The sequence below is a fragment of the Mobula birostris genome, chromosome 22, assembly GCF_030028105.1.
Source record: "Mobula birostris isolate sMobBir1 chromosome 22, sMobBir1.hap1, whole genome shotgun sequence".
NCBI classification, from domain to species: domain Eukaryota; kingdom Metazoa; phylum Chordata; class Chondrichthyes; order Myliobatiformes; family Myliobatidae; genus Mobula; species Mobula birostris.
The window spans coordinates 48,111,735-48,127,866 of record NC_092391.1 but is presented as its reverse complement, the minus strand read 5'-3'; the positions used below and the strand labels follow the sequence as shown (position 1 = coordinate 48,127,866).

The 16,132-nt window shown below is 42.0% G+C and overlaps 1 protein-coding gene across 1 annotated transcript in view; it reads left to right on the top strand.

The window, feature by feature from the left end:
• Window positions 1-15,816, top strand: part of LOC140186098 (uncharacterized) — a 61,229-nt gene extending 45,413 nt beyond the window's left edge. The window contains exon 13 of the mRNA XM_072239972.1: window positions 15,809-15,816. Within this exon, the coding sequence (XP_072096073.1) occupies window positions 15,809-15,816 (8 nt within the window). The remainder of the gene's footprint in view (window positions 1-15,808) is intronic.
• Window positions 15,817-16,132: the final 316 nt, after the last annotated feature.

Below are 16,132 nucleotides of genomic sequence, written 5' to 3'. Positions count from 1 at the left end.
GAAACCATGCTGACTTTGAGCTATTTTATTACATGCTTCCAAGTACCCCAAAACCTCATCTTTAGTAATGGCCTCCAACATCTTACCATCCACTGAAGTTAGGCTAACTGGCCTACAATTTCCTATCTTTTGCCTCTCCCCCTTCTTAAACAGCAAAGTGACATTTGCAATTTTCCAGTCATCCAGTACCGTTCCAGAATCTATTGATTCTTGAAATGTCACTACTAATGTCTCCACATTCTCTTCGACTGCCTCTTTCTGAACCCTGGATGGAGTCCATCTGGTCCAGGTGACTATCTACCATCAGACCTTCCAGCTTCCCAAGCATCTTCTCCTTAATAGCATCAGCTACTCTCACTTTTGCACCACCCCCCCACCGATCCTCTCAAATTTCTGGCATATTGCTGTTCTCTTCCACTGGTACAAAATACTTAGTGAGTTCATCTGCCATTTTCTTGTCTCCCATTACTACCTCTCCAGCATAATTCTCTAGCATTAGGATATCCACCCTTGCCTCTCTTTTACTCCCCATATTAAACTTTTGATATCTTTTTTTCTATTATTGGCTAGTTTACCTTCATATTTCATTTTTCTCTCCTTACTGCTTTTTTCATTGCCTTCTGTTTATTAAAGTTTCCAGCTCCTTTAACTTCCCACTAACTTTACTATATTGTATGCTCTTTCCTTTGCTTTTATGCTGTTTTTGACTTTCCTTGTCAGCCACAGCTGCATCATTATAACTTTGAAATGCTTCCCACAAGAAAATGAATCTCAGGGTTGTATATGGTGACATACGTAAGTGTACTTTGATAATAAATTTACTTTGAACTTTGAGCTTTCTTCAACTCTGGGATGATTCAATCATGCGCCTTCTGAATTGCTCCCAGAAACTCCAGCCATTCTGTTCTGCTATCACCCTGCTAGTGTTCCCTTCCACTCAGCTTTGGCCAGTTCCTCTCTCACGCTTCTGTAGTTCACTTTACTCCACTGTAATACTGATACATCTGATTCTATAGCTTCTATCTATCACCTCGTTATTCTCCCAATTGAGCCAAAGGTCATCGTGCTGCAGCTCCAGTTTCCTAACACAGTTTGTAAGGAACTGCAGCTTATGTTGATGTAGTTATCAGGGAGATTGGAGGTCTTCCAGAATTCCCGCATCTCACCTGAAGGAAGAACTACTGACCCTGGACCCATTCTCAATGCACTAGTTATGCACTAATAGACAAAAAACAAAGAAACTTACCCAAAATTTACTTTAACCTTTCCTCTTGTCATCTAAGCCTCTTGAGCAGAAACCTCACGTTAACCACACTAACACTGTCCCACTCACACAATGACCGCTCACACACTAACACTGTCCCACTCAATGACCGTTCACACACTAACACTGTCCCACTCACATAATGATCGCTCACATACTAGCACTGTTCCACTCACACAATAACGCTGTCCCACTCAAACAGTGACCGCTCACACACGAACACTGTCCCACTCACACAAGAACTGCTCCATTTAAACCTAACCTCTTTATTTGTCTTTGCCAATTGCCTAAAAAATTGCGATGACTGAGGCCAGTTGAAAAGTTCCAAAAGGCCCCAAGCTCTTTCAAATTTTTGCGCTATCTCACCAAAACAAGTGGCCTGGTGCATTAGACAGTGGAGATTGTTATCAGGGTTTACAGAAGTATATTGATCAGCTGGGCAAGTGAGATGGCAAGTGGAGTTTAATAGGATGTGAAAGCTGTTGCACTCTGAAAAGACAACTGAGGGTAGGACTTTCATAGTGAATGGTAGGGTCCTGGGAAGTGTTGTAGAACAGAGGAGTATGTGTATTTACCTCCCCGAAAGTGTGTCATGGGTAGACAGGGTATTGACAAAGGCTTCATCAGTCATGGTATTGGGTATCAAAGCCGAGATGTTATGGTGCATGTGTACAAAACATTAGTGAGTTTGCATTTGGAATATTGTGTTTGGTTTTGGTCACCTTGCTATAGGAACGATGTCATTAAACTGGAAAGAGTGAAGAAAAAGTTTACAAGGATGTCACCAGGGTGCTAGAGACTGAGTTGTAGAGAGAGGTTGAGCAGGATGTAGCTTTGTTCATTGAGGAGAGATCTCATAGAGGTGTATATAAACATGAATGCACACAGCTTTTTCCCCAGGGTTGGGGAATTAAGAACTAGAAGGCATAATAAGAGCCTGTGGTGGAACTTTTTCACCCAGAGTGGTCAGTATATGGAATGATCTGCAAAAGAAAATGGTTGAGGCAGGTACATAAACATTTAAATGTACCCCAGATAGGTACATGAATCGAGGGATATGGGCCAAAGGTGGGCAAGTGGAGCTAGCTTAGGTGGGAATCTTGGCTAGCAGAGACGAGTTGGGCTGAAAAGCCTGTTTCTATGCTGTTAGATCTGCAAATCCATAAATGTACAGAAAGATCTTGAAACTCTGTGATTCCTTCCCTAGAAGTGGTAGAACGGGTTCCTAAGAGGCTTCCTGCTGGGATATTTATATTTACCAGCCTAGAGAGACTGCTGCAGCTACAGACAGTTATCTGTGTTTTTATAGATGATGCTCATGTTTCCTCTTTGCACCAAAGCACTGAGGTTGATTCATTCATCAACTGTCTTCACACAAGCCCTTGAGTCACCTTAGACAAGTTAGGAATTCTTAGCGTAATGGGACCGGTCTTCCATTCCCGAGAACCATTGGTCCCTATGTCTGGGACAAGCTCTTCATTCCAGAGTGGCTCCTGAGCTTGGTCTTCCATAAGGAGCCTGGCTCCCAGTGCAACTCTGTGCACGTCGGGGGTAGGGGGTTCTGTGCAGCTCGAGCAGCTGACTGCACTCATAGAATGGCGTTGAGGCCCCAACCTCCTCCCCATCCCCTTCCTCAATAACTGACTTGTCCATTAGTCCAGGAGGGCCACTGAAAATCTTCACGAGATGGGATCTGTTGTTGGAACAGTGTTTCAGAACGAGCAATGGGTGAAGTACCATTCCTTCTCCAAGGGATTCATTAGAATTCTGCTGCCCCCAGGGAGCTGTGGACCCTGTGGCTTTGAAACAGGCAGATGCTTGTCTTGGGGAGTTTGAGGGTTATGGGGAATAAGAGGAGATTGAAATGATGACCTGGGTCAGACCAGCAGTGATATTTTCTATTAGATGATGGAGTTTTCTGGAGAGGCAATGTGACCTATTCACATGTAAACATAGAAACATAGAATAGTACAGCACAGTACAGGCCCTTCAGCCCACAAAGTTGTGCCAACCCTCAAACCCTGCCTCCCATTTAACCCCCCACCTTAAATTCCTCAACATACCTGTCTAGTATTCTCTTAAATTTATCTGCCTCCACCACTGACTCAGGCAGTGCATTCCACGCACCATCCACTCTCTGAGTAAAAAACCTTCCTCTAATATGCCTCTTGAACTTCCCACCCCTTACCTTAAAGCCATGTCCTCTTGTATTGAGCAGTGGTGCCCTGGGGAAGAGGCGCTGGCTGTCCAATTTATCTATTCCTCTTAATATCTTGTATACCTCTATCATGTCTCCTCTCATCCTCTTTCTCTCCAAAGAGTAAAGCCCTAGCTCCCTTAATCTCTGATCATAATCCATACTCTCTAAACCAGGCAGCATCCTGGTAAATCTCCTCTGTACCCTTTCCAATGCTTCCACATCCTTCCTATAGTGAGGCGACCAGAACTGGACACAATACTCCAAGTGTGGCCTAACCGGAGTTTTATAGAGCTGCATCATTACCTCGCGACTCTTAAACTCTATCCCTCGATTTATGAAAGCTAACACCCCATAAGCTTTCTTAACTACCCTATCTACCTGTGAGGCATCTTTCAGGGATCTGTGGACATGTACCCCCAGATCCCTCTGCTCCTCCACACTACTAAATATCATGCTATTTACTTTGTACTCTGCCTTGGAGTTTGTCCTTCCAAAGTGTACCACCTCACACTTCTCCGGGTTGAACTCCATCTGCCACTTCTCAGCCCACTTCTGCATCCTATCAACGTCTCTCTGCAATCTTCGACAATCCTCTACACTATCCACAACCCCACCAACCTTTGTGTCATCATCAAACTTGCCAACCCACCCTTCTACCCCCACATCCAAGTCGTTAATAAAAATCACGAGAAGTAGAGGTCCCAGAACAGATCCTTGTGGGACACCACTAGTCACAACCCTCCAATCTGAATGTACTCCCTCCACTACCACCCTCTGCCTTCTACAGGCAAGCCAATTCTGAATCCACCTGGCCAAACTTCTCTGGATCGCATGTCTTCTGACTTTCTGAATAAGCCTACAGTGTGGAACCTTGTCAAATGCCTTACTTATATTATTCATAGCCTGTTTATCAAAAAGTAACTGCAACCCTTGGTTCTTGTGCCACTTAAAGGGGTGCTCCGAATGTTAAGTGCATAACAGCTCAGATGTCTGTACAGGACAAGGTCTGTAATGTCGGGCATGAACTTAGTGGCTTGTGGCACCTTGTGTTTTACAGCAGTTCTAGGTTGAACTACATTATGGACACTTCTGTCCATTACTATCTATTTGCTGCCAGTTTCTCAGCTTCTATCCTATTAGTAGATCATATGGTATCTGTCTAAACTTCTGGCAGCCTCCATAAGACAGCCTGCATAATCAAAGACCCCATCAACCCCAGGTATTCTCTCTTCTCCCCTCTTCCATCAGGGAAAAAATACAAAAGCCTGAAAGTACAAACCACCAGGCTTAAGAACAGCTTCTAACCCACTATTAGAAGACTGTTGAATGGTTGTCTAGTATAATGGATCGAGTATTGACCTCATTATGATCTTGCATTTCATTGTTTACCTGCACCGCAATTTCTCTGAAGCTGTTACACTTTATCCTTCATTCTGTTATTGCTTTACCTTGTCCTACCTCAATGCACTGTGTAATTAACTGATCTATATAAACAGCATGGAAGACAAGTTTTACACTGTACTTCAGTATATGTGACAACAATAAACCAATATCTACCAATTGTGGGTCTTTGTTCCATAAACTCAAAGTAGTTTCGTTTTCTATTGGTAAAAATGATCAGGCAAAAATAAATTTGAATAATATTCTTGGTTTTCTTTGGATTTTTTTAATTAGGTTTCTATTATATTGACCCCAATCAGGGATGTCCTTATGATGCTCTTCTGGTGTTCTGCAATTTTACAGCTGATGGAGCTACATGTTTGCCAACCAAGGAAAATGAGGTACTGCAGCTTAGAGGTTAAAGATTGTATGATAGATTGTGTTGTTATTCCATCATAGAGCAGGGGCTATCTCCTGTCCATTAGTGACTGCACAATGATTATGGTTACAGAGTTCATTATTTAGGGGTAGATTTTTCTCCTTCATCTGGATAAGTTAAAGGAAACAACAAGCAATCTGCTCTGTAGGTCAAGCAGTACCATAGGGAAGAGGATATACGGTGTTATCAATATTTCAGGTCAAAATCCTGCAACAAATTGAAGGAAAGTTGAATTCTGCTACCAGCAATAATGTCTGGCACATAGCACACCTCCCCAAATCTGGACAGCAATATTACAGTATGGTTCCAGTATCAGAATTATACAATATGACATCTTTAAGCTATTCTGGACATGCAGAACATAGCTGCAGTAGGCATAGCAAGCAGATGGAATTCCATTCCCAAACTGACTAAGTCAAACGTATAAAGGCAATGTTGCCAAGGGAAATGAGATAGCAGATACCAGACAAGTATTCAGGCTGTCACTGAGAAAGCAGAGAAGCTGGGATTTTCCTGCTTAGAGAGGAGAAGGTTCAGGTGAGTATGAAAGATGCTGAATATTGCAAGGGGTTTTGATCAGCTGATCCTCCTGGCGGAGGGATTGTTAACAAGACATAGGTTTGTGATGAGTGGCAAAGCAATTGTGTGAGGAGGTGCAAATAAATACCTGTGCTGTGTGCATTGTTCTAGCATAAAAGAGTTGGGGGAGCAGATTCAGTGTCAGATTTCTGAAGGGAATTCGATAAGTACTTCAGAAGTGAAGTTGTGTAAGGCTGGACAAGTGTTTGGGAGTGGCATATTTCAAAGAGCATGTGAGGTCCAGAAAGACCAACTTTATTGGTTCCATGTTGGAGGGAAGTGGCTTGCAGGTCGCAAACTATTCTGTTCCTTTTGGCTTTCTTTTTAAAAAGAATAAATCTTTGCATGAATTCTATTATATTCAACATATTATCCAGGTACCTCCAAAAGGGTGGTTCAAAGAATATTCAAAGGAAAGTACATACCAATGGTTCAGCTCTACTGAGGGAGGATTTTTGGTGAGATAACTTTACATTCCAAGATTTAAAATATTGTTTTAAAAAATTCCAGAAATATCAATGTGCCAGACATTTAATTTCTAGACTTATATTGTCCACCACTTGCTTTGAATTTATGTTCACAGTTTGAATATCCTGGAGTGAATATTGTACAGCTTCGTTTGCTAAAACTTCACAGTACCTATGCCAGCCAAAAAATAACCTACAAATGTAATCCAGGCCTTAATTCATTCAGAAGTGACCACAGAACTATTCAGTTCATGGGGGACAATCAAAAGAAAATATACAATGGATACAAAGGATTCACAATCAACTCTGATGGATGCTTGGTAAGTTTTTGGTATTTTAATAATTAGAATTTCTTCACTACATGTCAAACCATATAACATATAACCATATAACAATTACAGCACGGAAACAGGCCATCTTGGCCCTTCTAGTCCGTGCCAAACTCTTACTCTCACCTAGTCCCACCGACCTGCACTCAGCCCATAACCCTCCATTCCTTTCCTGTCCATATATCTATCCAATTTAACTTTAAACGACAACATAGAACCTGCCTCAACCACTTCTGCTGGAAGCTCATTTTCCACATAGCTACCACTCTCTGAGTAAAGAAGTTCCCCCTCATGTTACCCCTAAACTTTTGCCCTTTAAATCTCAACTCATGTCCTCTTGTTTGAATCTCCCCCACTCTCAATGGAAAAAGCCTATCCACGTCAACTCTATATGTCCCCCTCATAATTTTAAATACCTCTATTAAGTCTCCCCTCAACCTCCTACGCTCCAAAGAATAAAGACCCAACTTGTTCAACCTTTCTTTGTAGCATAGGAGATGAAACCCAGGTAACCTTCTAGTAAATCTTCTCTGTACTCTCTCAATTTTGTTGACATCTTTCCTATAATTCAGTGACCAGATCTGTACACAATACTCCAAATTTGGCCTTACCAATGCCTTGTACAATTTCAACATTCCCTCCCAACTCCAATACTCAATGCTCTGATTTATAAAGGCCAGCATACCAAAAGCTTTCTTCACCACCCTATCCACATGAGATTCCACCTTCAGGGAACTATGCACCATTATTCCTAGATCCCTGTGTTCTACTGCATTCTTCAATGCCCTACCATTTACCATGTATGTCCTATTTTAGTCCTACCGAAATGTAACACCTCACATTTATCAGCATTAAACTCCATCTGCCATCTTTCAACCTACTCTTCTAACTGGCCTAAATCTCTCTGCAAGCTTTGAAAACCTACTTCATTATCCGCAACTCCACCTATCTTAGTATCATCTGCATACTTACTAATCCAATTTACCACCCCATCATCCAGATCATTAATATATATGGCAAACAACATTGGACCCAGTACAGATCCCTGAGGCACACCACTAGTCACCGACCTCCAATCTGACAAACAGTTATGCACCACTACTCTCTGACATCTCCCATCCAGCCACTGCTGAATCCATTTTACTACTTCAATATTAATACCTAACGATTGAACCTTCCTAACTAACCTCCCGTGTGGAACCTTGTCAAAGGCCTTACTGAAGTCCATGTAGACAACATACACCGCTTTACCCTCTTCAACTTTCCTAGTAACCTCTTCAAAAAATTCAATAAGATTTGTCAAACATGACCTTCCACACGCAAATCCATGTTGACTGTTCCTAATCAGACCATGTCCATCCAGACAATAATATATACCATCTCTAAAATACTTTCCATCAATTTACCCGCCACTGACATTAAACTCACAGGCCGATAATTGCTAGGTTTACTCTTCGAACCCTTTTTAAACAATGGAACCACATGAGCAATACGCCAATCCTCCGGCACCATCCCCGTTTCTAATGACATTTGAAATATTTCTGTCAGAGCCCCTGCTATTTCCACACTAACTTCCCTCAAGGTCCTAGGGAATATCCTGTCAGGACCCGGAGACTTATCCACTTTTATATTCCTTAAAAGCGCCAGTACTTCCTCTTCTTTAATTATCATAGTTTCCATAACTCCCCTACTTGTTTCCTTTACCTTACACAATTCAATATCCTTCTCCTTAGTGAATACCGAAGAAAAGATATTGTTCAAAATCTCCCCCCTCTCTTTTGGCTCCGCACATAGCTGTCCACTCTGATTCTCTAAGGGACCAATTTTATCCCTCATTATCCTTTTGCTATTAATATAACTGTAGAAACCCTTTGGATTTATTTTCACCTTACTTGCCAAAGCAACCTCGTATCTTCTTTTAGTTTTTCTAATTTCTTTCTTAGGATTCTTTTTACATTCTTTATATTCCTTAAGCAGCTCATTTACTCCAAGCTGCCTATATTTATTATAGATCTCTCTCTTTTTCCGAACCAAGTTTCCAATATCCCTTGAAAACTATGGCCCTCTCAAACTTTTAACCTTTCCTTTTAACCTAATAGGAACATAAACATTCTGTACCCTCAAAATTTCACCTTTAAATGACCTCCATTTCTCTATTACATCCTTCCCATAAAACAAATTGTCCCAATCCACTCCTTCTAAATCCTTTCGCATCCCCTCAAAGTTAGCCTTTCTCCAATCAAAAATCTCAACCCTGGGTCTAGACCTATCCTTCTCCATAATCATTTTGAAACTAATGGCATTGTGATCACTGGACCCGAAGTGCTCCCCAACACATACCTCTGTCACCTGACCTATCTCATTCCCTAACAGGAGATCCAACACTGCCCCTTCTCCAGTTGGTACTTCTATGTATTGCTGTAAAAAAACTATCCTGCACACATTTTACAAACTCCAAACCATCCATCCCTTTTACAGTATGGGCTTCCCAGTCTATGTGTGGAAAACTAAAATCTCCCACAATCACAACCTTGTGCTTACTACAAATATCTGCTATCTCCTTACAAATTCGCTCCTCCAATTCTCGCTCCCCATTATGTGGTCTATAATACACCCCTATAATCGTTACTACACCTTTCCCATTCCTCAATTCCACCAAAATAACCTCCCTAGACGAGTCCTGTAATCTATCCTGCCAAAGCACCGCCGTAATATTTTCTCTGACAAGCAATGCAACACCTCCCCCTCTTGCCCCTCCTATTCTATCACACCTGAAGCAACGAAATCCTGGAATATTTAGTTGCCAATCACACCCTTCCCGTAACCATGTTTCACTAATAGCTACAACATCATATTTCCAGGTATCAATCCATGCTCTAAGTTCATTTCTTTATGTCCAATTTGAAGACAGAATGTAATATAAATGGTAATACTCTTAGCAGCGTGGAAGATCTGAAAAATCTTGGGGTCCATGTTGATAGGACACTCAAAGCTGCTATACAGGTTGACAATGTTGTTAAGAAGGTGTATGGTGTGTTGGCCTTTATCAACGATGGGATTGAGTTCAAGAGCCGTGAGGTAATGCTACAGCTATATTAGACCTTGGTCAGACCCCACTTGGAGTACTGTGTTCAGTTCTGGTCACCTCACTACAGGAAGGATGAGGATACAATAGAGAGAGTGCAGAGGAGATTTACAAGGATGTTGCCTGGATTAGAGGGTGTGCCTTATGAGAATAGATTGAGTGAACTTGGCCTTTTCTCCTTGGAGCAATGGAGGATAAGAGGTGACCTAATAGAGGTGTATAAGATGATGAGAGGCATTGATCATGTGGATAGTCAGAGACTTTTTCACAGGGCTGAAATGGCTAACATGAAGGGGCATAGTTTTAAGGTGCTTGGAAAAAGGTACTGAGGGGATGTCAGGGGTATGCTTTTCACACAGAGAATGGTGGGCATGTGGAATGCACTGCTGGCAGTGGTGGTGGAAGCAGATACAATAGGGTCTTTTAAGAGCCTCTTAGATAGGTACATGGAGCTTAAAAAATAGAGCGCTATGCGGTAGGGTAAATCCAGCCAGTCTCTAGAGTAGATTACATTGATGGCACTGTAATGTACTGTAAATTTCTATGTTCTATAATAGTGAGCTTTAGCCCTTTTCAGCCTCTCTACTTTCTCTGATTTTCATTTATTATTGGGCTCCCCATTTGCTCTGGATCTGTTCTCCTCCACTGTTTACACTGTGACTTCCATGAAGACAGGGGTCGAAATCTTTGCTTAGTTTCTCTGCCATTTCCTCATATCCCAGCATATTTTTTCCTGCTTCCGGCTTTATGGGAGCCATGGGAACTTTAGTTAGTTAGATATATCTATAGAAGAATTTCAGTTTTCTTTGTTTTTGTTTTTCACTAAAACATTCTTGCTCTCTATTTCTCCTTAGCAGTTTCTTGGTCCTCTTTTTGCTGAGTTTGTGAATGTTTCCTGTCCTTGGGTTTACTGCATTTTTTGGCAAAGTCACCAGCTTTTTTTTAACGTCCATTTCTATCTTTAACACATTTTGACTGCTAGACACGTTCCTCAGTGTGTTCCCGCAAGAGCCAGGGCATCCTGCTGTCAGAGCCTCGAAGCTTCTTCCCAACATCTCTCAGTGAATTCATTCCAAAAGCTGTTCAATACATTGGAAATCATTCAGAAAAACATCAAATGAAAATTATTTAAAATAATTTATTAAGATAGAAATTAATTTAAAACGTATGATCAATAAAATAAGTGAAGAGAAACATATTTTTCAATTAAAGTTGATGACCTTATTCAAATGAACGTGCTTGTGTTACATCCATCAGCCGTGGCTGGTGTGAAGCTGAGGGACCAGATGTCTGCTCTTCTGCTTTTTCCTGTGTTGTAATGTGCAGATGTGAAAATCTTGAACAAGCTGACCCATCCACTGTAATTAGTCACAGAGCTAGAGCCAGAATCAGCCCGCTAAATCCACACCAACCATTAAACACCAATTTACACCAATCCATTCCCTCATCCTATTTTATTCTCTAATATTTCCATTAACTTCTGAGATTCTAACTCTCATCTACATGCTAGAGGCAATTTAAGTTATTGACCTGCATACCTGCAATTTTAGTTACTACCCAGTTAATCAATTAAAAGATTAGTCAAATGGCAGCAGTAAAAATTGATGATAATATAAGCAGTTGGACTAAAATTCAAAGAGGAGTTAGATAGGGATGCATTGCCTCATCGGAATTATTTAATATCTATAGTGAAATGATTCTCAGAGAAATAGAAGACCTAGACGGGATAAAAATTGGAGGCGTTAACATCAACAATATAAGATATGCAGACGATACCACCCTAATATCAAGTGCTTCAGAAGACCTACAAATCCTCCTAGCCAGAGTAGTACAAACAAGTGCAGATTTTGGTCTAACCGTCAACTGTAAAAAAAACCAAATGTATGGTGACATCAAAACAGGATACTCCCAACTTCCAATTGTACATCGGTAACTAAGAGATTGAACAAAAGACCGGCTTTAATTACCTTGGTAGTTTTATACCACAAGATGCTAGAAGTAAAGTAAAAATAAAAAGACTAATTGCCATTGCCAAAACCAACTTCCAAAAAATGAAACCCATTTTTACCAACAGACATATTTCTATGACAACAAGGCTTAAGCTACTAAAATGTTACATCCGGTCAATCTTGCTGTATTCTTCCGAAACGTGGACTATAACACCAGAACTCCAAAGAAACTTAGAAGCAACAGAAATGTGGTTTCTTAGAAGAATGCTGAAAATATCATATAGGGTAACTAACGAGACAGTGCTCCAACATGCCCATACAAAAAGGTCTTTAATGAGAACATTAAATGAGAGGAAACTTAAATTACTGGGCCATGTCATCAGAAAGGGAGAAACAGAGTGCCTTACATTACAAGGCCGTATGCCTGGGAAACGCAGAAGAGGAAGGGAAAGGAGAAGATATATGGACACTGTGAATGAGCTAACAGATCTAAGTGTGCGAGATATCATTGACGCTGCGAGGAATCGTTCAATGTGGAGAGCCATGATAGCCCAAGTGTGTAACACGCAAGGCACATGAAGAAGACGACCACTCAATTAAGGTACTAACTTGCACAGCTTTAGAATGTGGGAAGAAACCAGAGCAACTGATTGAAAGCCACGGGTTTTCAGGGAGAATATGTATACCCACAGCCAGCCGGTGGTGTAGTGGGAACCGCACCAGACTTCGGGGTGAGTGGTCCCAGCGACAACACTTCATGTAGATGTGCTCAATGGTGGAGAAGGCTTTACCTGTGAGGGACTGGCCCATATCCACTACTGTTTGTAGGATTTTCCATTCAAGAGTATTGATGTTTCCATACCAGCCTGTGATGCAGCCAGTCAATATACTCTCCACCACACATCTAAGTTTGTCAAAGTTTTAGATGTCATGCTGAATCTTCGCAAACTCCAAAGTAGAGGTACTCCGAAGTACTAACACTGAGGAATTCAAAGTTGCTAATCCTCTTCACCTCTGATTCTCCAGTGAGGACTGGTTCATGGGTCTCTTGAAGTCAATAATCAGCTGACAGAGTGAGGGTTATTGTTGTGGCACCACTCAGACAGATTTTCAATCTCCCTCCTATATGCTGGTTCATCATCACCTTTCATTCGGCTGACAGCAGTGGTGTCATCAGCAACCTCAGACATGGAATATGGACCTGTGCTTAGCCACGCAGTCATAAGTTTAAAGCAAGTAGAGCAAGTGGCTAGGCACACAGCCTTGTGGTGCATTGGTGCTGTTGGAGATTGTGGAGGAGATTTTGTTACTAATCCAGACTGAGGATCCAATTGCACAAGGAGCTATTGAGGGCAAGAATTTGAAGCTTGTTGATTAGTTTTCAGGGATGATGGTGTTGAATGCTGAGGCGCAGACGATAAAGAGCTTCCTGATGGATGCATCTTTGCTGTCCAGATGTTTCAGGGTTGACTGAAGAGACAATGAGATGGCATCTGCTGGGGACCTGGTGCTCTGGTGGGCAAATTGGAGCAGATCCAAGTCGCTTCTCAGGCAGGAATTGATATGTTTCATCACCAACCTCTCGAAACACTTCATCACTGTGGAAGTACAGTGAGCGCTATCGGATAATGGTCATTGAGGCAAGTTACCATATTGTTCTTAGGCACCAGAGTAAGGGAAGTCAGCTTGAAGCAGGTGGGTACCTCAGACTGCTGAAGTGTGAGGTTAGAGATCTCAGTGAACACTCCAGCCAGTTGATCAGCACAGGTCTTTAGTACTTGGCCAGGTACCCCGTCTGGGTCAGATGCTTTTTGTAGGTTCGCTCTCCCGAAGGCTGCTCACATGTCAGCCTGAAAGACTGAAATCACAGGACCTTCAGGGGCTGTGGGAGTTTTTGATGGATCCCCCATATTTTGATGATTAAAGAGAGCGCAGAAGGCATTGACCTCATCTGGAAGCAAAGTCTTATTGTTATCTAAGTTGCTTGATTTTATTTGAAAGGAGGTGATAGTATTCAAGCCCTGACACAAGTATCAAGCATCCTTCATTGTTTCAAGTTTAGTCCAGAGTTAGATTAGATTAGATTAGATTATGAGGACACACAGTCCTCGTTTATTGTCATTTAGTAATGCTTGCATTAAGAAATGATACAATGTTTTTCCGGAATGATATCACAGAAACACATGACAAACCAAGACTGAAAAACTGACAAGAACCACATAATTATAACATATAGTTACAACAGTGCAAAGCAATACCATAATTTGATTAGAACAGACCATGGGCACGGTAAAGTCTCAAAGTCTCTTGAAAGTCCCATCATCTCACGCAGACGGTAAACCTCCAGCACCACAAACTTGCCGATGAAGCATCCTGGAAGCACCCGACCACGGTCCAACTCCGAGTCCGTCCGAAAACCCCGAGCCTCCGACCAACTCTCCAACACCGATGCACCAAGCACCATCTCTGCCCAGTGCTTCAACCCCGGCCCCGGCAACAGGCAATAGGCAAGGCCGAGGATTTGGGCCTTCCCTCCGGAGATTCTCGAGCGTACAGTAGCAGCGGCAGCGAAGCAGGCATTTCAGAAGTTTCTCCAGATGTTCCTCTGTGCTTCTTCACATCTGTCTCTATCAAATCAGGATTGTGAAAGGCATCCTACTTCACAGATACGATACTCATTCAGAACGGCCGCGCGTGCTACGTTGCGCCGCCATCTTCTCCTCCCTCCAATTGTCACTTTGCCCATGAGATGGCTTTCCAGAGAACATACCTGGACTTCTTGTACCTTTCTTGGTCACCGGACTTGAATGCCTCTGACCTGGACCTCAGCAGATTGTAGATTACATGGTTCATCCAGGGCTTCTGACTGGGGACGACTCTGAATGATTTTGTGGGGACACACTCATCTGCAACCGTTTTAATAAGGTCTGTGACAACAATGGTGTATTCATTCATTCAGATCAGAGTCCTTGGATATGGCCTAGTCCACTGACTTGAAGCAATCCCACAGCAGCTTCCCACGACCACCTCTTTGTTGTCCTAATCTCTGAAGCTTTGCTGTTTAGCCTCTGTCTGTATGCAAGTAGGAGAACAGCCAAGTGATTTGATTTACCGAAGCACAGTCTGGGCATGGAACAGTTGGCGTTCTTTATGTCAATACTTATGTCAATATCACAAATGACCTGACTTTGTCCAACCAAGCAGAGTCCATTGCAAGAAGGTCCACCAGCACCTTTACTTCCTGAGAAAGCTAAAGAAATTTGGCCTGTCCCCTAAAACCCTCACTAATTTTTATAGATGCACCGTAGAAAGCATTCTTCTGGGGTGCATCACAACCTGGTATGGAAGTTGTCCTGTCCAAGACCGGAAGAAGCTGCAGAAGATTGTGAACACAGCCCAGCACATCACACAAACCAATCTTCCGTCCTTGGACTCACTTTACACCGCACACTGTCGGAGCAGTGCTGCCAGGATAATCAAGGACACGACGCACCCAGCCAACACACTTTTCGTCCCTCTTCCCTCTGGGATAAGGCTCAGGAGCTTGAAGACTCGTATGGCCAGATTTGGGAACAGCTTCTTTCCAACTGCGATAAGACTGCTGAACAGATCCTGACCCGGATCTGGGCCGTACCCTGCAAATATCCGGACCTGCATCTCAGTTTTTTTTTTGCACTACCTTACTTTCCCTTTTCTATTTTCTACTTATGATTTATAATTTAAATTTTTATTATATTTACTATCAATTTGTACTCCAGGGAGTGTGAAGCGCACACTCAAATATCGATGTGGTGATTGTATGCTCTAGTATCAATTGTTTGATGACAATAAAGAAACAATAAATTTAATTTAACAGTGGTCTAGTATGTTGGGATCTCTGGTGCTACAGGTTATATGCTGAGAGTAATTGAGCAGGGCTTTCTTCAAACTAGCCTGGTTGAAGTCCCGAACTATTCATGACAGTGTATGGTTAAAAAAAGTCGCTTTACTCTCATTTAATGTTATTTATTCCATGTTTCTGATCATATGTATAAATATTATATATATCTGCCCAATTATATCTATTATAATATTTTAACAATAAGCTAATTTTAATGTCTTGTTATTCTGTTTCAGTTGAATGACTCTGGGCCTCACACAGTTGAGTTTGAAGTCACTACCGATGAGGTTGACCTCCTCCCGCTGAGGGATTTGGCCGTGTTTAATAATGGTGCAGAAACTCAGGAGTTTGGCTTTTCTATTGGCCAAGTGTGTTTTTATTAATCAGTCCAGCCTCGGGGCAGCCGTTGCTGTTCACGAAACCTGAGTCAGCCAACCTGTGCAGTGCCAGTAAACCTGGCATTGCAAGAAAAGCACTTTTTTCCAATGGCAATTTTGTAAAGATTTTGGTTTCCTCTCTGAGGTCTTGACAAATATTTTGGACTAACCCCCTACTGAACG